This window comes from Cimex lectularius, unplaced genomic scaffold (genome assembly GCF_000648675.2).
Source record: "Cimex lectularius strain Harlan isolate CLEC.00 unplaced genomic scaffold, Clec_2.1 scaffold39, whole genome shotgun sequence".
In the NCBI taxonomy this organism is placed as follows: domain Eukaryota; kingdom Metazoa; phylum Arthropoda; class Insecta; order Hemiptera; family Cimicidae; genus Cimex; species Cimex lectularius.
In genome coordinates, this window is record NW_019392653.1 from 1,041,762 (window position 1) to 1,066,726 (window position 24,965).

At 36.5% G+C, this 24,965-nt stretch overlaps 1 protein-coding gene across 2 annotated transcripts; it reads left to right on the forward strand.

Annotated features, from left to right (window-relative positions):
* Positions 1-470: 470 nt before the first annotated feature.
* Positions 471-23,928, forward strand: LOC112126136. 2 transcript variants are annotated; one of them, XM_024224555.1, is made up of 2 exons: positions 471-530; positions 21,832-23,928. In XM_024224555.1, exons 1-2 carry the CDS (start codon positions 487-489, stop codon positions 23,822-23,824), a joined length of 2,037 nt encoding a protein of 678 aa, XP_024080323.1. In that variant the 5' UTR covers positions 471-486; the 3' UTR covers positions 23,825-23,928. The 2 variants fall into 2 exon arrangements, with proteins under 2 accessions (XP_024080323.1, XP_024080324.1); XM_024224556.1 differs by lacking the exon at positions 471-530 and adding an exon at positions 21,716-21,762.
* Positions 23,929-24,965: the final 1,037 nt, after the last annotated feature.

Genomic DNA, 24,965 nt, shown 5'->3' on the forward strand with positions numbered 1-24,965 from the left:
AGAAGAAAGCAAATTCAGTTTTTAGTGGCAAGATTTAATATTTTACGTTATATAAAGATATTTAAGTTTTTTTAAAGGTGAAGCCACTATTACAGTCCTTGGCAATGCTGGAACTGAATCGGTCTTCAAGGAAATTTGAGATCGCCTGTAAAAAAAACAACACTTAAATATGTCAATATGTAGACGTATTTAAGGTTGTTTTGCACTGATGTTGATCTCAAAATAGGTGGAAATCTTGGCACTAAGAACTGAATTTGCTTTCTTCTTCAAGACTTTCAGAGTGTTCGGAAATTAATTCGATTTCTTCTTTCCTTGATACCTTGATCCAGAGTGTTCGTAAGTGAAAAAGTGGTCGATACTTGTAATACTGAGAAAAGATGTAATTTCCGAATTTTTTGTTTCTGTGCCGAATTTTATGTTTTCGTAATTGTTTTTCAGGTTTTGGATTTTCCTTGTGACCGTAGAAAGCCGGCGTGGGCGGGATCAATGTGCCAGCTCGTGTCTACCAGTCGGCCGGATAACGTGCACAAGTAAGTAGCCCCAGTTATTTAGCCACGTAGTTTTAGAGATTCCAGCAGTAAAAAAAAACACCAAACAGCGATATTTATCCAAGAAGAATGATGGCTTTAGCGTAGAATTCACTCTCGTCTGCCCGTTCTTTGGATGGATGTGCGGAATCGTCGAGGGGGCCGCATCAAGAATTCCAATGCCGTTTTGCAATTCCAACCGGAGTTCCTCCAAGTGACTTACATGCTGATAATTTCTGATTTACATTTCAATCTACCAACTGCATATTTTTACGGTACCCTCAAGTTATCACGTTTCACTGTATCATGTTCTATATTTATTTACAGTTGGCACAACCATATCAAATTCTCTTCTCTGTTTTTTTTTCACATCAAAAATAAATTTATTTACCACCGCTGTGTTCTTAGGGTGACTCTCGCGTTTATTTAAGTATCTGATTAAGCATAGGACGAGGTCGAAACACGGGCACAATTTTGGATGAAAGCGTATGTGGTCGGAATTTAAATTTTTCGATGTGTCTGTGAATGGTGAAATTTCTTGGTTGCATATAGACAGCATATCGGAATGCCACCACGATATAACAAATGTCCATGGCACGGCAGCGAGTATTTGAGTACCCTGTTCTTGGATTCTTGGAATAACGAGGGTTGTATTTTTGAAAATAACATTCATAGTTTTGTGTACTTAACGTGTATTGATAGGGAACGTATTTATTCTCGTGAATGTCTAGTATGACAGAGCCGATGGCCGATTATTGGGTACCCCATCGAACCAAAACTAGATTAATTATGTATAAAGGGAATATATAAATAACAATCTTATTTTTTTAATTTTTAAATTAGCCCTTCTCGATTTGCAATTAACCCTTTTTAATTTCGAATTAACTTTTTTATCTTCAAATTAGACCTACTATTTTCAAATTAACCTTTTTAATTTCTAATCAAATCTTTTAACTTTACATTAATCTTTTTTAAATTCAAATTAGTCCTTTTTAATTGAAAATTAGCCTCTATACTTTAAAATTAGACCTTTTCAATTAGAAATAAACCATTGTTAACTTCAAATTAGCCGTTTTTAATTTGAAATTATCCTTTTTAACTTCAAATCAAATCTTTTTAACTTTACATAAACTTTTTAAATTCGAATCCGCCCTTTTAATTTCAAATTAGACAATCTTAATTTCAAATTAGCCCTTTTTAACTTCAAGTAAAATCTATTAAACTTTACATTAGCTTTTGTAAATTAAATTTTGCCCTTTTGATTTCAAATTAGCCATTCTTAATTTCAAATTAGCGCTTTCTAACTTGAAATCAAATCATTTTAACTTTTGAAAATTCGAATCCGCCCTTTTAATTTCAAATTAGCCTGTTTTTAACATCAAATCTTTTTAACTTTACATTTATTTTTCAACTTGAAATTAACCATTTTAATTTCAACTTGGTCCTTTTTAATGAAAAATCAAATCTTTTTAACTTTACATAAATTTTTTTAAACTTCAAATGAAGTATCTTTAATTTCAAATTAACCATTCCTTTAAAGAGTTAAAAGAACTGTCTATTTGAGAACTAAAAACTCTAAAAAGATTTTCAAATAACAAAAAACTATTTTTTGTATTTTTTTAAGCATTTATTTTTATATAATTTTTAATTGTAATAGTAAATCATTTTCATAAGGGCTTCTAAGAACCGAATGATTTCATATATTAAAAAAAACAAAAAAAAAACACGAAATAATAAACAATTTCTTAAAAGAAAGTTAATTTGAAATTAAATTACATTAAATGGTTAGTTGGAAATTAAAAAAAAGATTAAACGAAGTTAAACAGGGTTAAATTAAAATTATTAAAAAGAGTTAATATGAAGTTAAAAAGAGTGATTGTAATGTTAAAAAAGCTAATTAAAAATCTTTAATCTAATATTAATTAATTTGACCGAAAAAAGCATTATTTAACCCTAAAAGGGATTAATTTAATGTAAAAAAATGGTTAATTGGAAATCATGAAGGAATAACTTAATGTTAAAAAGGGTTAATTTAAAATGAAAAGAGATTAATTTCGTGTTAAAACGGGTTAAATTAAAATTATTAAAAACAGTTAATATGAAGTTAAAAATAGTGAATGTAATGTTAAAAAAGCTAATTTAAAATCAACCATTTAAATTGCAGTTAAATGTGGTCTTTTATCTATGAGCCCATTATTTTATATTAAAAAACACGCAAATTTACAGGAATTTTAGTATATATATTTTTATTTAATTTCATCTCTTAAGTTTGTTAAATGGTTTAAAGAAAACGTTAATTTCAAGTTTGTTATTTAATGTTAAGAAATGGTTATATTGAAATATCAAACGATTAATTAGGAGTTAAAAAAGGTTGTTTTGAAGTTAAAAATATACTTTGATACAGGAGCCCAATTATTTTATATTTTACAGCATGTTCTTACAGCATAATTTGCAAATTTACAGGATGTTGTGTATATGATTTTTATTTCATACAATCCTGTACATTGACCAATGCTTTAAAAAATGAGCAATTTCATGTTAAAAACAGTTTGTCTGAAAATTAAAAGGGTTAATTGAAAATAAAGAAAAGGTAATTTTGAAGTTAAAAATAGGTTAATCTGAAGTTAAAAATAATTATACGGACAGATCTATATATACACAAGTCTATATTTGGACATAAATTAGTCGATTAGTGGAAGACTAGATTGATTTGTCTTTAGCAATTGTACTCATTTTAGTATTTTCAGTTATTTTTTTAAGGTAATAATATAATAATATTAATGTTTTTTTTCTTTTTCAACTGCCCTCTTGTGGCTAAAATGGTCGAAAATGAAACTTTTTACTCAATGTTTATCATGTATCCTGGCACTTCAAGGCGACTTTAAGCCAGGCTAAAAACAAAAGCAAACTTTTCCAATTAATTATTTCGCCATTTTTAAGGCCAATTTTCCTTTTTGTTTTTACACAATTCATGTAACGTCTTTCTGCGTTTCATTAATAGTTGTGATTCAGCTTTAATTAAATTAAGTTTTTAAATTATGATTTTATTTACAGTATTTGATCCTATTGAATAAAACATAAATAAACTTTCTTTAATTGTTTTTCTGGGGTCACTCGTGAATTTAGTTTCTTTTTTACACTGCTGGAATCCCAAGTTGTCTTTATTTGCTCTGGCCAATCGTCAAATTCAGGGCAAATTCGGTTGTGCCGTTTGACTAAATGGAAATTAATTTATGAGGAAATCAATTTGTACTGAGCATAAAACTGAGTTTGTTGGTTTTTAAAGGCTTGATTCAACAATTTAGATTAAAATATTATGTTAGAATTTCATAATTTTGAACAGAATGATCCTTGTAATTTTGAAATTTTTAAAGAATGCTAGGCAGCCGGAATGATTTTAAAACGTGAACCATCCGGCGTGTTTGACAATGCAACCGTACCCCATCATCATCATCATTCGTCATTACCCAATTAATCCGGACGAGGTGCAATCGTAATTCGTACGACTGACTTGTCAAACCCGTTATTTTCACTTCCGTTAAGTTCGACTCATCAACCTCCACCCGGGTTAAACGACCCTGGCCGTTCTTGCGTAAAAGAAGACGTTTTTATTTGAAAAACAAAAAGTTAAATAACGACCGCGGAGTAAATGACACGTGTTAAGGATCGACCTGCTTCGCCGAGGAAGTCCCTCAGGGAGCGGCCGTAAGGCTTCGTATCTCTGGTTACTTCCGTATACCTTCGATATTATGCTCCATCCAAATGGAAACTCCCCAAGGAAGGGGAGAGAGCTCATTTTCAACGAGAAGCATATCGCTTTTTATGATAACCCTTGGTAAAATATACGCCAACATAAGAATTTATTTTTCTCTAAAACAAAGAACACAGTTCTACAACGAAAATAACAAGTACATTGTCTGGGTTATATTGGTTTTTACATCACATTAATATTTTTTGTGTCCAATTAGCCGTTTTCTATCAAATTAACTCTTTTTAATTTAAAAATTAACCATTTTTCTGCAAATTAACCTTTTTAAATTCTAAATTAACAATTTTTTAATTCAAATTACTCTTTATAATATCAAATTAGTCATTTTCCCATAAAATTAATACTTTTTAATTTTCAATTAATTTTTTTCAAATTACCCTTTTGATTTTTAAATTAAACCTTTTTAATTTCAAATTAACAATTTTTAATATTAAATTACTCTTTTTAATGTCAAATGACTCTTCATTTTTAAATGAAATTAACACTTTTTAATTTTACATCAAAATTTTTTAAATAAATCCATTCTAAGTTATCAAAATAACTCTTTTTTAAATTAGAGAATCTGTGTTTGAAGAAAGCTTCTTTTAGTTCCAGATTCTCTATTATGGACTTAATAGCTTGGACTGTACTACTTTAGAAAAAAAAACTTTTAATTTAAAATAAACATTTTTTACTTTCAAATTAACAATTTTTTTACATCAAATTAACCTTTTTTTACAATAAATAATCGCTTCTTATTTTACATTAACCATTTTTAACATTAGTCATCAAATTAAATATTAAATAACATTTTTTTCATTTTAATTTTTAACCCGTTTTAATTTTGAAACTAATCATTTCTTGTAATTTTAAATTAACCATTTTTCTTCAAATTAACCTTTTTTATTCCAAATTAACAATTTTTTAAATTTTAAATTACACTTCACCATATCAGTTTCCCTTAACAATAACACTATTTAATTTTAAATTAATTTGGTCTTCAAATTACCCTTTTCATTTTTAAATTAACCCTTTTTAACTTCAAATTAACCATTTTTAATTTTAAATTACTCTTTTTAATATCATATTTAAATAAAATTAACACTTTTCAATTTTGAATCAAAATTTTTTAAATTAATCCTTTCTAATTTCAAATAAACCTATTTTCATTTTATATTAGCCCTTTTTAATAACAAAATAACTCTTTTTTAACTTAAAATTAACCTTTTTTCCTTTCAAAGTAACCATTTTTTCACATTAAATTAACCATTTTTAGCATTAAATTAATCCTTTTTACATTCAAATTAGCCATTTTTAACATTAACTTAACCCCGTTTAACATCAGATGACACTTTTTCATTTTAAATTAACCTTTTTTTTACATTAAATAAACGCTTCTTAATTTTTTATTTTAACCATTTTTAACATTAAAGTCATCAGTTTAAACATTAAATAACGCTTTTTTCATTTTAATTTAGTTACATTAAATTAACACTTTTTAATTTTAAATAAACCTTTTTTTTAAATTAACCATTTTTAAAATTAAATTAACGCTTTTAAACATTACATTAACTCTTTTTAATTTCAAATTAACTCTTTTTTAAAATGAACCATTTTCCGCTTCAAATTAACCCTTTTTAATATTTAAATCAAACTTTTTACTTACAAACAAGCCCTTTATTAAAAACATAAAAAAAACCCAGGAAATAGTATGAATTTTAGCCACCTCTTTTGGAAAAAAATAAAACGAAAATTAAAAATTATTTATAAATAACATTTAATTTCAATTTGGATTTTATAAGTTCTAATCTACACATGTATATACATGTACTTAAAATATACACACATTTAAACACACACACACAATAAAATAAATGCAATCTTTCTTATTCACATACCATTATTCCTATTATACAACTAACCTAATCGACTCTCTCCCACTACATGTTCACGCTAATAAATACATTCATTTTTAACATTCGCTAGGGACGCAGATCTATAGGGAACAAATTTAGAAGGTAGACTTTCTTTCTAAACCGAGCTCATTATAAATTAGGGCCATTATTATTATTATTATATAACAGAGAATCAATAGGGATAAAGGGAAATAATAAGACATCTAAGATTTATATTTATATAATTAGTATATTATAGTAAAGAGAAATCAAGGTTTCAAAATTATTTTATAGGATGACATAAAACTAGAGGCCAAAATACAGAAGAATGCGGATCACCAATTTTGGACTATCATTAACCATGACTGACGAAGTTCTACCATCATTAATCATTCATAATCATCCTTCGGGACGACTCACTAATTTTTTTTAAAAGAAAAAAGGTTTCAGGTTTCTCTGAGATGTCCGACTTATGAAAGAGTGGGTGTAGGACGTAGGATCCATTTTTGGCGTGGGTGAAAATTAGAAAAGATGAACGTTTTAGTTTGGGTAGATTAAAATTTGTGTTTTAATTGGGTGAAGTTTTCCCTTTTTTGTTTGGCATTTGAATATAGGTCTATTGTAGCATCGCCCTGAATATTGATCAGTGTTCTTCTCGACCATTTATCTTCGTCGGTCACATCCTTTTTTTCTCTCCTCTATTTGTTTCACTTAGGTCTAAACCTAATCGAATCGGTCCTGTACGAGTGATTCTCGTATTAACACCTCGCCGTTTATCAAGATATCATCGCGATCCCATCGCCGTGACACATAGATAATAGAACCCGATAGGAAAGGCGATAATTTAAAACCGACGAAGAGGAAGGATCCGTTCCACCGGTCGGCTCTTAATTTCCTGGCCGTCCCAGACGACTTCCGGAGGAGGTTCAAGCGATCCGTTGCACAATCTCGGGGCGTAAACCTATATCCACCGATCCGGAACTGTCATCGGGGCGGATTACAAAGCAACGGCTCGGATGATCCGAATTAGGATGAATCAATTGATGAATAATTTGTTTTAGTTCTTGTCTGCAAAAAAGATTTGATTTCTTGTACCTGTAGGTTTTATTTTGTTTATGGGGTTAGTATTTCTCTTATAAGTTGTGGTTTACATCAAACCCGAGTTGCACGAATAAAACACGCTTTATTGATGTGAAGCGTATGTGTATATTTTTCTTTAGGCTGTCGGATCCGAGGGAAAGGGGTTGGCTTTAAGAAGGGTTTCTAAATTTGTGGAGATGGTCTGAAAAAGGCCGGAGAGTAAATGTAAAACGACTCGACTACCACTGCAGTCCATTTCGGCCCGAGTCGTCTCGCTTTTTTCCACCCCCAACCCCGTTCCGCTACGGTAAAACCGCTGTTCCGTTTCCGTTTTCACAACCCCGCCGCCTCCTTGTTGTTAAGAAAAATTTACACAATTATTACGGGAGAAACGATTTTCCGAGTCGGACTTCCGTTTTTCAAAAATGCGTTATATATTGCTTTTGTGTACTGCTTGACTTCCGGTTTCTCACTGAAAAAATTTCTTGAAGGCCAGGCCTTTTCGGGAAAAATAAGTACTTCTTTTAAAAAGCCCAGAATTTTTAAATAATAAACTTCACAAAAAGAGAAAGCTAGAGAAAGATTGCTAGATTGTCCCCGCTCCGCGGTTGAAGGCTACCTTGGCTCCATATAGAGAGCGTGTAGGGATGCCTGTATGAGAATCGTGCTTGACATCTGAGTCCCGTGTTCCGATTATTGGAAACAGGATTGTTTTATTGTTTATAATTATTTAGAAATCGTGAGATGCGGTCTGGTGTGATGTAGGTTTCAGAAAAACATTTTCTTTATCGTGCCAACGTTTCGATCTTTATTGAGATCATCTTCAGGGCCTGGGATTTACAAACATTGTTTACATTTAACAAATACATTTAGGATGTGGAAAAGTGAATTTATACAATGCAAATTTTCACATACAATGCAGTATAAATTCACTTTTCCATATCCTGCATGTATTTGTTAAATGTAAACAATGTTTGTAAATCCCAGGCCCTGAAGATGATCTCAATAAAGATCGAAACGTTGGCACGATAAAGAAAATGTTTTTCTGAAACCTACATCACACCAGACCGCATCTCACGATTTCTGAATAATTAATAATGTATACAATTTAAAGCATTTTTGCTTTCTACCGTCATTTCTCGGTGGGACATTGCATAATTAATCGTTCTGAAACTCTGTATAGCTGACTGTAAGGAGACGAACTTTGATATTCTTCAATCATCTTGTTTTAGCTAATTTCCGTTTTGACTGTCAGACGAGTTTCGTCATCCATTTACTTAATACAGCTTTGGCAAACTACAATTGNATTATCGATTAACGGTCACTAATCACCACACATTGTATATAATGTGTACTTTAGCGTATGTTAACAGTGAATGTATTTATTAGCGTAAATGTGTAGTGTAAGAGGTCGATAGCGGAATATTAAGTAGTAACTTATCAACCTTCAGTTAGCTTCTTACCTTCTAGACATTTCGTATATTGGGATGCTTGGTTGAACCCCACTGTTCGATTCCGTCCAGATTAGTTATAATAATGATATGTAGTTGGGTTTGTTTTTTTAGTAAGAGCTTCGATCTGTTGTTAAGTAGTCTTTCTGGTCGAATGTAGATGTCAAGTCCCAAATAGAAGACAACATTGCGGGGCGAGGTACAGAGCTTTAGTAGATTAGATGAGAGATGATATGGCAAAGGTTATTTGCTGGGATTTGGTTTCGTTGATTTTAATCCTCCGTTTCTTGACCCATCCTACCGTAGAGAGGCCAGTGGGTCTGGGTTTGCTAAAAGCCTGGCGGTATCGTCGTACTGTTTCGGGATTGAAAGGAATATCTACAGTGAATAGGGAAGAGAGAATGGGACAAAGGATGCTGCCTTGCGGAACACCCGCTTCGGCCAAGTGGGGGAGTTGCTGAAAGTAATAAAAGATGAAAATTGCTAGAAGTGGGAATCAAAGTCTTTCAGAAAATCAAACTGAAAACCCATTTACTGTGTATTTACTTTTAAAATGAAAAAATCTACTTAAGGCATCAGGCAAATATCCGAGAAAAATAACCTATTGGGGCGTGAGGTAAGGTTGAGTGAACGGGAAGGGCTTGGAATGAACTCCAAAGGGATAGTTTACGTAGATTTGAATTTTGGACCACGAGCAGAAGGAAATGCAATGAGATAACGCGATCGAGCCATTCGGAACTTGGTCTGAGCCTGATTCTGCAAACCTGAAAATAAGGAGATCAAATATGAAGGGTGCATAATGCGAAAATATCTGTATAATGAAGATATTTTTGTGCTCCCTAGTGTGGCTTAATAGTGCGGGTATTTATTAGTGTAAATCTGTAGTGTAAGAGGTCGATGACGGAATATTACGTATCTTATCAACCTTTAATTAGGTTAGTTAGAAAAGGAATGGATGAAATAGAAACGAATAAAAGCAGTTGTGTTTTTAAGTTGGTTGAGGTCAGAATGATGAGAGTGAGTTTCACTGGAGTGTACAGAGGACCTGAAGATGGGGAGAATGGGAACATATCTGATAAAGGACCCAACGATTGTCTGCTGTAGGAAGGGTCATTTTAAGTCGGTGTACTGATCATTGTCAGTAGGACCTCCTTGTCTAAAGTTAAAACTTCATTCATTAGACGCCTCAGCTCAGCTTCAATCTCCCTACCGTTCCTACAGAACACATACGTTATCAAAGTGGGTGAAAATGAGGGAGGAATCTATGAATTTACGAGTATTAAAAGGGAGAACGTGGCTAGTATGATGGAAATCTGGGCTTTCAGGACAAGGTCAGATGAAGGACAATCCGAAGGTTCTTGACAGTGGGAAATCATAGGCCTATTAAGCTGTTTTCACCGTCACGAAAGAAGATTTTAAGTCTACCTGAATTCTTACAATAGGAGCTTGCATGCTAGTGGATGGGAAAGAAAGGGAAATTTGGGAATCATCTCCGTATAAAGGTAGCAATATTTTATGGTCTTATTAAAGTCATATTTGAAACAGCAAAACAGAAAAGTAGAGTTTGAGGAACTCCAGAAGTGATGAATTGGAGAAAGTATTGAAGCTTATTTGGGACGGAACTGCTGTACGCCCTGAATGGGAAGATTGGCAGATAGTGTGGGAAAAAGATTTAGTTTTAAGTTTAGCACTGAAAGTTACTACTATGATTAAGGTTTAGAAAAATCGAGGATAAGAGATGTAATATCATAATGGGTAATAGTTGTAAAGGTATTCCTTGAAAACCAACTGCCTCGGTATACTCACAATATAAGCTACTAAGACGTCAGGTGAAATATCTAAGAAAAAAGCTGTTAGAATCAAACGGAGGTCAAATAAAATGAGCTTATCCGGCCGGAAGACAATGCGCAGAACAAATTGAACACTTACTCATCAGGTTATTTTAATACTCCATTTCTTGAACCAAGTTCCAAACCGGGTAGATGGTCCTGGATGATTCTGAAGGCTATTGGGACTGGGTTTGCTTAAAGCGTGGCGATATCGTTCAGAAAATTGTATCGGGATTTATACGAATGTCTGCACTTATAGAGAACAGAGAATGAGGCCAAGGATGCTGCCTTGCAGAACACCCACTTTTGTATAATGAACGATGGAGATAGCTAAAAGTAATAAAACATGAAAGTGATAAAACCAACATCTACTGTCGATACCATACAATTCATCCGTAATCAAAGTCGTTGAAAATAAGCGAGAAACCTATAAATTTACGAGAGTTAGGTGACTGGTATGATGAAAATGATAGAGGGTGGAATCTGGGAGTTACAGGATGGAGAGAGGTAGATCCAAGTAAAAACCCAGGGCCTTTTGCTTCTTCAATTTTAGTCTGTTTTCGTAAGCTCCTTTACACACAACTCCATCCGTTTACACATAATCCAACTACTAAGAAGTCAGGCGAAGCATCTGAGACAAAGTGTGTTTAGAATCAAATGGAGGTCGACTATGAGATAAGATTATATAAAGCGGAAGGTTGGATAACACTAATTTAAACGTTATACTCATCAGCTTACTCATCAAAACTGGAATGGTTTGAGATGACTTACAAAAGGCGAATTTAAGCTGGTATAGTCAATCTTTGGGACAGAAGCACTGATCATGGCCTAGAGCGCCTCCTTGCAGCCATTTAGGGAAAATCATGAGGTACTGGTTACTATAATGTTATTTTATAATTGTCGGATAGGCAGATTAGTTTAATATTGTTAATAATAATTGAAAAAGTCTATTATAATGCGTTTTGTTTTGTAAGACATCAGCATGTCGAATGTTTCAACTCTTTTATATTCCCCATTGTTATTATCCGGTCTTGTGCATAATCATGATCATAGAGGGGATTTTGTTTCGTTCCCGGAAAAAGGATCGATCCGCCCTGCACAATGGACCGTCCTTTCATCCGAGGGGGGTCAACGATCCAAATATAATGGTCGACTGTCATTAGGTCCAATCTGCTGCCCTCCGGTCCTATTTACCACTTAAAATCACCCACGTCTATTCATCAGCTTTCAACACGTGATGTCGTCTCGTGTCCCGAGGCGAAAAGACTGCGGAGACAACTGGGAAAGACGCAAACGATGGACGATACCGTATTCTCAAGAAAATTCGTTTTGAGGCAGTCGTTAAAATTTGATTATGAAAACCTAATAAAAAAAATTGATTAATGGCCATTCGCCAACAGCCCACTACCTAAACCATCGGAGAGCCAAGGATTGCCGGGAAGAATGTGGACCTTTTTTTTCTCTAGGACGTGCCTAGAAAACGTATTGCACATACGATTTGTTCATCCGGGGTGAAAAGATTCGCTTGGAATATTCGCCTGGCCGATTTTCTCCTGATCACGGTCGATCCTCAGCAGATCCAAGTTTCCATTGTCACCGGGCTTGATGGAGACGTGATCGGACTTGATTCGACTTGATTGTAACCACTTGGAATTTGAATTTTGCGTGATTCCAACTTCCAAGTGATAAAGTAAATGGCGTTCATAAAAAAAACCTACTATCGTGAGGATAACCCGTTCTTGCCCAAAGTTGCCTCAGAACAATACCAAATTTAGCAAATTTGCTAAAGCGTAGCTAATCCCGTGGGTTTAGGGCGTGTGCACAGATTTTCCTTCAGTGTTTCTGGCCGTGTATTGGCAACACTGATTTATTTGGCGCCATTCTAAAATTTCCATTTTGAAATTTTCAACCTGGCTCTTCACCCCACTATTACATTTCGTATTGATTTGTATATTTGCCAGACATAAAATTTTTCATATCCAGTATATGTTAACCATTCTTAACTTGCTTAATGGCAATGCCAATTTTTGGATTTGGTTTCAAGTAATCAGGAAATCCCGCGAATTTAGGGCAAACGCAGTGTTGTTCCAGCTTTGTTTCCGGCCGTGTATTGGCAACACTGACGTATTTGGCGCCAATCTAAAATGTCCATTTTGAAATTTTCAACATGGCTTTTCACCCCACCATTACATTTCGTATTGATTTGTGTATTTGGCATGACAAATTTTTTTTCATATCCAGTATATGTTAACCTTTCTTAACTTGCTTAATGGCAATGCCAATTTTTGGATTTGGTTTAAAGTAGTCAGGAAATCCCGCGAATTTAGGGCAAACGCAGTGTTGTTCCGGCTTTGTTTCCGGCCGTGTATTGGCAACACTGACGTATTTGGCGCCAATCTAAAATGTCCATTTTGAAATTTTCAACATGGCTCTTCACCCCACCATTTCATTTCGTATTGATTTGTATATTTGCCAGACATAAAATTGTTCATATCCAGTATATGTTAACCTTTCTTAACTTGCTTCAGGACAATGCCAATTTTCGGATTTGGTTTAAAGTAAACAGGAAATCCCGCGAATTTAGGGCAACCGCAGTGTTGTTCCGGCCGTGTATTGGCAACACTGACGTATTTGGCGCCAATCTAAAATCTCCATTTTGAAATTTTGAGCATGGCTCTTCACTCCACCATTACATTTCGTATTGATTTGTATATTTCCCAGACATAAAATTTTTCATATCCAGTTTATATGTTAACCTTTCTTAAGTTGCTTCAGAGCAATGTTTTGGGATTTGGTTTAAGGTTATCAGGAACTATACAGCCACGTTGTATATACCGAAGTGCCGAAAATGACAGAACATCCTAACGATAGGCAGACCAAGATAATTCCGTTCAAATTACTTTTTAATATATTTTACTTTGACAGAATTTTTCACCTAAAATATCGACAGATTACACCGGATTTTCCCCCCTGCAATTTGGGGTCATCCGTCTTCGGAAAATTTTGTCGGCTGTATCGGTCTACCTCGATTCCCAATTAAGGGGGACGATCGGCCACAAATGGCCTTCCAATCATCCTGACATCGATCTACGTCCCCCTGATAGTGATTGATGACCGTTCTGGCACAGACACGCTCGGTGAACCAACGAAAATGACAGCCACGAAATATCAAGTACACAACAATTCAACTCATGACATAAAGAGTTTATTTCATAAGATAATCATAAATTTGTATTCAGGTGAATTGCATGACCTTATCTCCTAGATAGACCTAGATGACGCCATCCGAAATAAAATCGTTCCTACCAATTGTCAGTTCAATACTATCTTTTGCTTTTTTTATGTTAAATTATGATTTGTGAATCATATAATTTTCATAACATAACTCAAATTATCAATATTACAGCAAATCATACTAATCATTCTGCCTAAAACACGTAGGCCATAAGGTCCTTAAGAATTTTTCTCTTAATTCTGCCATATTGTTTAATAAAACAAGACTGTCTCTCAATATACTTCATTTAATCCATTAGTAAATCAAATTTGATGATTTGTGAAGATAAATGAAAAATGATGGCGCAATATGACAGACTATCGTCAGACCTTCAGTGAGAATGTTAGGGTTTTTTGTTGTTTTCTTTTTGGACTTTTTCTTTCGAAAAATAATTAAATGATAACGATGGGATGTAAAAGGATCCCACGCGTCTGTTTGTTAAGGGCGAAGCCCACACGTGACAGGACGACATCCGATGGGCCCGTTTTATCGTTTGACGTCGCCTGATAAGGAAGCTGTTGAAACACCTGCAATGGCAGTTCTCATCTTCCTACGCATGTGGGCCGTACAAGTAACATTTCATGAAAACAACTATTTTAATAACAAGTACCCAAGTCTAAAAAATGGCCCTGAAATCGATTAACACGAGGGAAAACGAGTGGGATCAAGAATTTAAATAAAATCAGAATCCTACGCAAAGGATTCTATTTTATAATCATATTTTTACTTATTAAAAAAGCCGTTTCTACAACTTAACTTGATTTTAAATAATGAAAAGTTTTTCTTGACCAATGGATGAAGCAGATTGAGGAAAGTTGGGAGGTTTCAAGACTCAAGGTCATCCATCGGATTTTTCTAAATCCACGGAACTAGGCCCAGTACAACATCCAAGTGGTTCCATCTTGTTATTTTTATAAAGCTTTATCCTCTTCTCCTACTTCAAAGTTCAAGTACATCTGGGTAAATTCTCCCTTCGGAAATCATTCCAAGCATTTCGAGTTTTTCCAACGTGAACTGGTAACACTGGTTGAACACAATCCTGCCGTCCATTTTTTTCTCTTTTCACTTCCAAATTGACCTCTGTTTGATCCTAATTCTTTTTCTAGGACATTTTCCCTGACGTCTTAACTCTTTAAAGCCTAATTTTGACTTAGAGCATGACGAACTTTAGCAATTTTGTTGGAAGGTTAGAGGAAATCTCTTGGGTTTAGATTGGCGCCAAATAAATCAGTGTTGACACGAGCAGAAACATTGACAGAAATCTGCGCTCGTCCTTAACTCATGGAATTTCGTACTAACCTTAAAATAATTGTTAAATTTGGCCTTGCTCTTTGAGCATAAAGGGCTAAATTATAAACTGGAAACGAAAAATTTTATATTAACATATATAACAATTGATACAAGATGCAGCCATGGGATTAAGAACCACGTTGACAATTGAAGGTTCCAAAAGGAAATTTTTCATTGAAAAATTATTGTAGTCAATATAAGGAATGAAAAACACTCAGTCATTGGACTAGCTAAGGTTTAATCAATTTTCTAAATTTGGTGTTGCCCTGCGCCAACGTTGGGCAAAAGTTTTTTTTTTTTTCATTTCAAAAGTAAGAACAATCAAATAGATTGTTGTTTGATTTTCTAAATTTCATGTGTTATTACTTTCAGCTATCTCCCCCTGTTCATTATACAAAAGTTGTTGTTCTGCAAGGCAGCATCCTTGGCCTCATTCTCTGTTCTCTATAAGTGCAGACAGTCCTATCAATCCCGATACAATTTTCCGAACGATATCGCCACGCTTTAAGCAAACCCAGTCCTAATGGCCTTCAGAAATCTGTCTGTGGTAGGATGGTTCAAGAACTGGAGGATTAAACTCAACCAAACCAAATCCCAGCAAATAATCTCTGCCAAATCATCTCTCATCTAAGGTACACTTATACTCATCTTCACATCTACATTCGATCAGAAAGACAATCATTATAACTAATCTGGACGGAATCGAACTGGGGTTCAACCAAACATTCCAACCTATAAAGTCACTCCATTCCAACATCCTTCTAACCGCTGCCCAAGTTCTCTACTTGGTCTCCAACCGTCCACACCTGCTTTCAAATTACATTTTTTTTTGAAAGCGAAAGAGACGATACAGAAACCATCATAGAACCCTACCTCATCCCATCGAAGTCCTGCAAATAGTTGTCGAGTAATAAACGGCCAAGGACGTAAAGTATGGACAATTCTTTGGTACATAATTTTAAAGGATTTTTCACGCTGAAAAGAATGGTGGAATCTGATTTTAAATTGGTCAAAAAATGACAAAGTTATGGCAAGAAGTTTGAACAAAAACTGTCATTTTGTTTGCTATTTATTAATCAAATTTCATGTTCGAACTGCCTACCTTGCGTAAAGATGCAAAGATTCGCTCTTTTTAAGCATTCTTCACCGGTGCTCCGAGCAATAGTCAGGGGAGATGGATTGACAAGCATTTTCTATCCTTTGCAGCATTTCTTCGACTGATGCTGGGTTATGATTGGCGTAGACACTGTATGCTAAAAGGCCCCATGGAAAATAGTCATGTGGAGTTATATCGGGTGACCGAGAAGGCGAACATCGCCATGAGGTCCTGCCCACCTATCTCGGAAATGAGGATTCAAATACTTTTCACCTGCAAATAATTGTGTGCAGGGCATCCATCAAGCTGGAGTATCATTCTTTGTCGTTGATAAAGAGGAACATCATCTAATAGTGTTGGTAAAACCTCACTAAAAAAGTCACTAATTTCGTGGTCCGCTTAACCAATTAATATATTACAATTAATTGAGGTTTTTAGTTGAGATAAAAAAGTCAGTGGTACGAGCGGGATTCGAACCCACGATCTTCGGCTAGATACGCCGCTGCTCTACCACTTGAGCTATCGTAACCTCGATCCACTCGGACACCAACTTCCCATCTCAACCCCACCTTTTGAATTTTCCCACCTTTTTGCCATTTTTCAAATGTCGTGCAATCAATTTGATTCTCGACGACAAATGAAATGGCCACGGAGAGCTTTAGTGAAGTATACTTCATTTTAGATCATTAAAGTCACTAATTTCGTGGTCCGCTTGACCAATTAATATATTACAATTAATTGAGGTTTTTAGTTGAGATAAAAAAAGTCAATGGTACGAGCGGGATACGAATATACCGCTCGGGAGGGAAAATTCAAAAGGTGAGGTTGAGATGGGAAGTTGGTGTCCGAGTGGATCAAGTGGTAGAGCAGCGGCGTATTGAGCGTCGTGGGTTCGAATCCCGCTCGTCACAATGACTTTTTATCCCAACTAACAACCTTAATTACTCCCTAAAAAAATTGAGGAACTGAACACCATTTAAATTATTTTCGTAGAAATAAGGCCCAATTAATTTATTTCCGAGAAGACCACACAAAACTTTCATACTGTGAACCACCTGATGATGACAAGATGAAATTCTCGGATTTTCCTCTTGGAGAAAAGTTGGATTCACCAGTTCATAGGATGTTTGGAAGGAAGAGCGTTTTCTTCAGCCTCCCAATCGACATTTCTCCACTCATAATCACTGTCATCATCAGAATCCCGAAGTCCCTGGACAAGATGAGAGCGATCGGTTTAAAATTCCGGAGTACATCTCTAATTTTATTTTTTGAAAAACCTAAAACCCTCCCAACATTTAGGAGAGAGGAATTAGGATTTTGGTGAGAAATCCCGTATCTCCTCATATTGCGAGCAGCACGAATTTTGTGGTTTACTCTCGGGCGATCAGGAAATTTCTGGGAGTACCAGAAATATCACCACTGTAAATAAAGCAGTCACACATATCAACTCGCTATTGACCAAAAAAATGTTTTCTTCGGTTCATTCTGAATATTCAATGTAACAAATAGGTACTAATATAAAATTTATTTACTTCCAGAAAAAATACGTAAAAATACGCTCTCGTAATACGAATTTGATAAAAAAATTACAGAATATAAACAATAAAGGCATTAATGTTTACTTTAGAGAAGAAGCAAATGATTGGATTTAACAACAAAACAAACGGAATGCGTTTTTTCAAACTTTTCCCCATAACATTTTCATTTTTTGACCAATTTCAAATCCGATTGCTCCATTGTTTTTAGCGTAAAAAAATCCTTTAAAATCGTGTCAGGATGTATAGGATCGTATTTGAAATTTTAAAGTTGAACTGGGCTTACGGTTTTTCCCCAAAAAAGTAAACATACGCAACTAGACTAAACATTTTTAAATTTATTATATTTTATTAGTATTTTTTTGATAGCTTTATTGGCTCAAAAGAAATTAAGCCAGGCCATCAAAAAGATACCCTTTAGAATAGTCATATATGTAATAGTAGCTGAATAATTACATTACATTATTTTAATAAATTTGCTCATGCAAGATTAAGATTCAATTATTTCGAAGAAGAGTTGATTTAAAAGTAGTTTTGGTCAGGGCCGAAAACCAATTTGACACGGGCCAAGGGGTTGGTTACCTCGAGGTGTGAAATTGGAGAAAACCCCCTTGTCCTAATAGGACCGGGCGTGTATTAGGTGCGAATCTTGGTTCAGATGGAAACGGGCGAGACGGCCGAACGCCGCTAAATGTGCAACTCAGCGAGACGGTGCGGATCAATACGGAAGGTCCGCCCCCCAGCCCGCACCGCTCCGACCCGCCCTCACCTGTTGGCCCCTGTCGAAACGGGGGTAAACAAGACGTAAACCGACACGTGCTTAACGGCTTTTTACGGGGAAAAGCCTAATTTATTTCTCGCGGTTTCCCGGACGTAAACACCCTCCGACGGTGCTGGATTTGCTCTTTCTCAGCTCGTTAACATGTACAATAAGAGTGACATTTTGACTTATTTTTAAGGGTCAGGAACCACCAAGGGTCATTTTTGCCACGAAACATTGGCTCACGACTCCAATCCGACGCCAGTTTTTTATTTTATTCATTTATTTATTTAATTCTTCTTGGCAGTATAGTAGAAATATTTTCTTGGTTGTTCCCTAATATTTCATTTTTGGAGAGGCTAAAATTTTCTAAAGCCATGTTATATGCGACATGATAGTAAAATATGATTTGTTGGTATTATTTCATCGCATGCTCTGCATACAGGCAGAGGGTCACGGGCCATTAAGTGACCCTTGGTAGTCCGGCAGTGTCCTATTCTCAATCTCCTCCCTTCTTTTCAATCTAAACATGAAGGCCATGCCTGCATGGTAGCCATGATTTCATGAAGCTTATAGTTCGTAACCGAATGCCGGGTTTTTCGCCATTGTCAATATATTTTCTCCCTAATGGCCAAAATGAGGTCACCTTGTAGTGGAAACCATTCCATCTCTAACTGCCTACTTGGCAGCCATATCTGCTCTCTCATTGCCAGGGATAACCGAATGATAATCCAGGGAAAAATACTCTTTTCCCTTGCTGCTCAAGACGTCTGAATGAGTACAAAAGATCATGTACGATAGGGTTATTGCTGAAAGTAACAGTATGTTTGAAGGACAGCCATGGAGTCAGAGCAAATAACCCTGGATGGATAATCTTAAAGGATTTATTTATGGCTATCATAGTTGCTTGCTAAGGGATTTTGTGAAAACGAATACTTCCTGTTTCCACAGATAGTTGCAGCACCAACGCCCATGACGTCCCTGGAACTATCCGTATATACACATGCCGCTGAGGGCAGTACGTTTTTGATTTTTTGAAACTTCTGTTTGTATATGTATTCAGGACAAGTGGCTTTATTATATTTCGCCAGTGATAGTGCAATTAGGGTCGGGAAAAAGCCAGTGGGGAATAATCGATTTGTTTTTGAATTGAGGGCACTGAAAACTGCATAACCTGTGTGGGCAAATACAATAAGGCAAAGAAAGGTATAGATTTGGTGTCCTGATAATTGGATAAGAATTAGCGTCAAAAAAGAGATTATTTAAAGGGTGTGTAGGATTAGCTATAATCCTAGCATAGAATTTCAGGTCCACAAATTACATCGAAGGTTTTAGAGGGAGCTGACAAGCATCGACAGCCAGTAAATTACCAAAAACTCAGCAACCTTATCGCCTATCGAAAATCGACTTACGCCCAGATCAATTATTTTGAAAAAAAAAAACCTTATACGAGTACAAACAGAAAAATCAGTTTATCTGAACCTACAGGTCCAGGTTGAACATAGGCAGACTATAAATGTTCATGAACGTCCAAATTACAGGTTCATTACCCGCAGACAGTACAGATAAATTTTCACAAGAATCCTAAAACACACAGCACACTACAGATTTTTTACTCGACCGAGTGCGCACACCCATGTGATTCTTCTTTGTCTCTTTGACTTGAAATGATTCTAGCCTGCTTGTATCAATGGGATGTGTATCAGTTTTATTCTTTTGATACCAAGATAGAAGAATAAAGGTTCTTCTCGTTCATTTCAGAAATTGTTCAATTCTTTACAGACTCTGAAGCCAGAGAATTAGTTTACAGGCTTAACTGATCTCTTAATGGTACTGAATGCTGATGACCTGGCTATCTTTGCAGGTCTCAAGGTTGAAAAAACATTCGGTGTTCAGGGCCGATAGGATATTGACAATGAGAGATGGTGCTTCGTATTTAATTGTTTTTTAGCCCTTGAACATTTTTTTAAGACAAAACACCTTTTGAACTCGGTTCAACGCCTTCAAATTGCACTTGACTCTTAAACCCTTCACCCGTATAGGACATAGGTAATCATTGGAAGAAAAGCTCCGTCGTAGATGATTCTGAAAACTTCATATTTTGTAGCCCTTGAACATTTTTATGGCAAAACACCTTTGAACTCGTTTTAAAGCCTTCAAATTGCTCTTGGCTCTCAAAGCCATCACCCGTATAGGACATAGGTACATTGGAAGAAAAGCTCCGTCGTACATGATTCTCAGAACATCATGTTTCCCCAATTCGCTCTAGCTCAGTTGAACAGACCATTTACCATTTTTATTAAAGATTTTATAACTTGTCTATTATGAGATCACCAATTTTGCGGTCAATAGAAACACCCAAATGGTCCATTACCGACACACATTCCTGTCGATCTTTTCTAAAGAAAATGTTCTCTTCTATCCCTTTTTCTGTAAATATTAAGCGCTTTTGATTTTTCTGGATTGAAATTTCTCTTCCTTTTTAATGGCTCACTGAAGTACGCTTTGTTGGTTACCTGCGGATCAATCCGATGTCAGCAGTCTTCCCCAAACGCTTCACAATTTACACGACATATTGACACTGACCTGCCGCCTTTATAGATTTTGCGGGAGTGCTTAGGCTAACTTCTGCTGTTCTTTTTCTAAATTTTGGATCAAACGGAACCTCGTTCGTAAAAAATCGATTTTCTGGGCAAATAAAAAACATTCATTCATTATTCTTTTGATAGGGAATTTCTACATTAAAAGTAAAAATGCAATGATCTGGTTCTAGAAGTGTTTAATTCTTCTGATATTCAATTGGACATGTGTAAGCAAAAAATAATTAAAATTTATTCCCCTGACCTTTGTTGAATTATTTTATCCTGAAAGTGACAAATAAGCCTAAGGGAAAGGGAATCGTCGTTATTTCTCATCGGATCGGCAATGGGAGGACACAGTGGCAAGGGGAAAGTCATTGTTGGCACTGCCGGTCCATAACAATTTAACAGGTGCCCGGACTGGGCGCAAGGCCCAAACGACCCGGGCGCTTTGCCCAACACCTTCAACTCTATTACATTTGTAGATTAAATTGAAAAATAAAGAAAAAAAGAGATTCAACTCGGAGGTTTATAGAGACACGACGACCTCCATGATTGTGGAGTCCGACACTCGGTTTCATCAACATGAGTTCATGCATTAGCATGAGGCAAACGGTTGGGGATGCTGGGGATGACGCCCCCTTTTTCTTTATTTAATATTTATGAAAAAAGCAATCGATCACCCTTCATTCACTTAGGTTCTTATGAATTATGCACATCGACGGGCCATTTTCATTAGATGTATTGCTGTCATGGAAATGTTTCAGGATGATTTTGGCGTCGGAGGAGGAGAAGAAGGCTGTGAGGAGGGAGATAGACCGTCTTGTCAAACGGATCAAGCCGAAGCCGGTGAAGAAGAAGGTCAAGAAGATCACGGAGATCGATAAGATGCTGCATCGCTCGGTGACGACGGGGACGAACAAGTACTTCTCTACGGGGCACGGCGCCAAGGAACGGCTGTTCCTAGAAGAAGGATCCCCCTATTCCCAAGATTATAAAGGATTTACGACAAAGGCGGAAAAGAAGTACATGGAGCCGACTGAGAACTGGCGGTCCAGGGTCGGGATATGCGAGAGGCTGCGAGTGGAGTCTCCGACGGTCGACAAAGGCGTGACCGGCGTCATCCCCGACTTTTACGAGATGACGTTCAGCAGGCCGATCCGCGAACGGTTCAGAAAAAGAGAATACGTCCAGCAGGTCCGCTCGGCTATGCTCACCAACCTGCAGACCGGCATGTACTTGGATATAATCAAGAGGATCGAGATGCACGACGACATCGCCAGGTCGATCCTTCAAAAGGCGGTCGATGATTCCGAGGAAGCGGTTTGGTCGTTGCGGGTTTTTCTATCCGAGCAGATCAAGGACATCAGGTCGATCGAAGACGAGCTCAAGATCGTCGTCGACCTGAGGACGAAAAAAGAGGCCGCGATCGACCTCGCGCTGAGGATACTCGGCAACACCAAGGTGGAAATGTTCGAGACGATGGAAAAGATCAACGAGACGATACGCTGCAGGGACTTCCTCCACAGCTGCAGCTCCGAACAGTGGCTTTACGAGTACGACATCAAAAAGCAGAACCACTTCCTCAAACAGATGGCCCAAGTGGAAGAGCTCATGAAGGTTTATGCCAATTACATGAACCACCTGGGTGGCAAAGACCCCGGCTTAGAAGAGATCATGCTCAACTACATCAAAATCTACGAAGAAACCGGGCCCAAGAAAATCGAGTTTAAAACCACAAACGATCTAGGGTATTCCCTCAAAAAACTAGAAAAGGATTGTAAAAACGCTTTGATTCATATAAAAGAAATAGAAGAGCCTGTCAAAAAAGTAAGAAAGTATGACAAAGATGTTGAGAAATGCTACAAAGGGGACATCGACTATCTAAAGACGGAAATCAAGAAAACTGAAGAAGATTTGGCGGATTTGAGAGCAAATATAGACATGAAGAAGTCCATGATGCACGACATGACAAAAAAATACAAAAGGAACTTGATCTCTAAGGAAGTCCTGTACGAGAGAGGGCTGTTGAAAGCTCTCTACGATGAAATAGTCGTCGATAAGAAGATGAACCCGACGGTTTTAGACATGTGGGAAGGATTGGAAGAGTCTTTCATGGCTCTCAAGTCGAAACTGGCCGAGATACCAGCGAAGGAGGTGAAAAGGAGGAAAAGGATCATAATCAGCAGGATCAAAGCAGGAGAATTCGCGGCGGTCAAGGCCCAGAACAGGATCAGGCAGGTCGAACAGATGGTCGAGGGTATAAAAAGGGCTTACGAGAAACCGGGGCAAGTACAGATCGGAAAAGCGTTGATGCCCAGATCCGAACCTCCGCCTCCACCGCCGAGGAGGCCGACGCCCGAATCGCCGGCCAGGACCATAGAATACGCCAAAGAACTGGAAAAGGAGCGGAGGAGGTACGCGCCGATGGCCAAGGGCTACCCGCCGGTCAGAAAGCTGAGGTCCCTGGCGTCCAGTGAACTCTCGCTAGTCAGTGAAAAAGGAAAACAAATGTATGAAGTGTACGATCGGGAGAGCTTGGTTCCAAAGCACAAAGTCCATCCACTAAAGGACGTCTATGTGTTTGATTCAGACGACGAATTGGATTTCAAAGGACGGCTCGCTATCGAAGAGCCCTCCGGTCCCACCGAGCTCAAAATGCTCCCTCCTCCAAAACTCACCATGCCCAAATACGAGCCTAAAGTCGAAGAAGTAAAGAAAACCACGGAAGATGAAGACAGTGACTTTGGCATGCCATAAAAAAAACCTTTGGTTTCTTATAGAAAAAAATTAAGTAGAACAATTTGTATCCAATTTTAATAAAACTATGTATTATATTATGCAGTGTGTCGAACTTACCTTGAAATGAAAATAAACCACACCAAATCTAAGGTGGTAGTTTTAGAAAATGTGGCAGACCGAGCTGATTGTTGTTCTTACAACTGATCAACTGTTAAAATTGTCAAAAAAGTACAAATATCATGGAGTTACAGTTACACCCAGGGCTTTGTCAGATATTAGGAATAATGGAAAAATTATCCTTGTCTGAGTACCAGGCAAACAGATTGACAAAGAAGATCGACCAAGGAAAGTTTGATGAGGGCACATCAAACTGCAAAAAAATAGGTTTAAGAATGAGTCCTTGATTCAATGTGATTGTTTTGAGCAAAATTTCATCAAAGGACCATTACAGGAACTAGTAGCAAAACTACTAAACCTAGGACATGTTAGGATTAGATTGATAATTAGACTGCGAAGGCCTTTTGCAATAAAAGAACTGAAAGATATAAGTCTAGAGCCTGGATATATTTGCAATTGCATATTATTTTTGTTAACACGACCATGGTGATGCTGAACAGATATTTACCCAAATCATACTTCTGTGGTATGATATATATTATGCAGGGTGGGCGACCAAGACCCAAGGGGGTAGACTGGTGTACCCCATCCCTAAAAGACTCACGTGTCCTGCATAAACCTCTTGGACCTCTTCACAAACCCCAAGATTTTGGACCATTTTATCTCGGGGAGTGATTTGGTGATGTCCTCTCCTTCAAAAATTTCAAATCTAGACTAGCATACCTATCTCACTCTGTGAGGTAGTGCCTTGCTGTTTCTTCTTTTATTTCACAAAAACGGCAAAAGGGGTCTGTGGTATAATAGTTCAAATTTTATTCTGCATATTTGAATAATTTTTTAAAATTATTTTATTTGAACCCTGAAAATTTTTTTTTTAACATCACAGCACTAACTCTAATGCCAGCACTGCTACTGGAATTCACTTGCCATGAGAAACCAGCCAATACTGGCACTCAGTGCGGGATTAAGGGGCATGGAAGTCTCAAGGCTTTCATCAATTAAGGCGATGAGGTGGGTTCTCAAGATGGGGGTGCATAAAGAG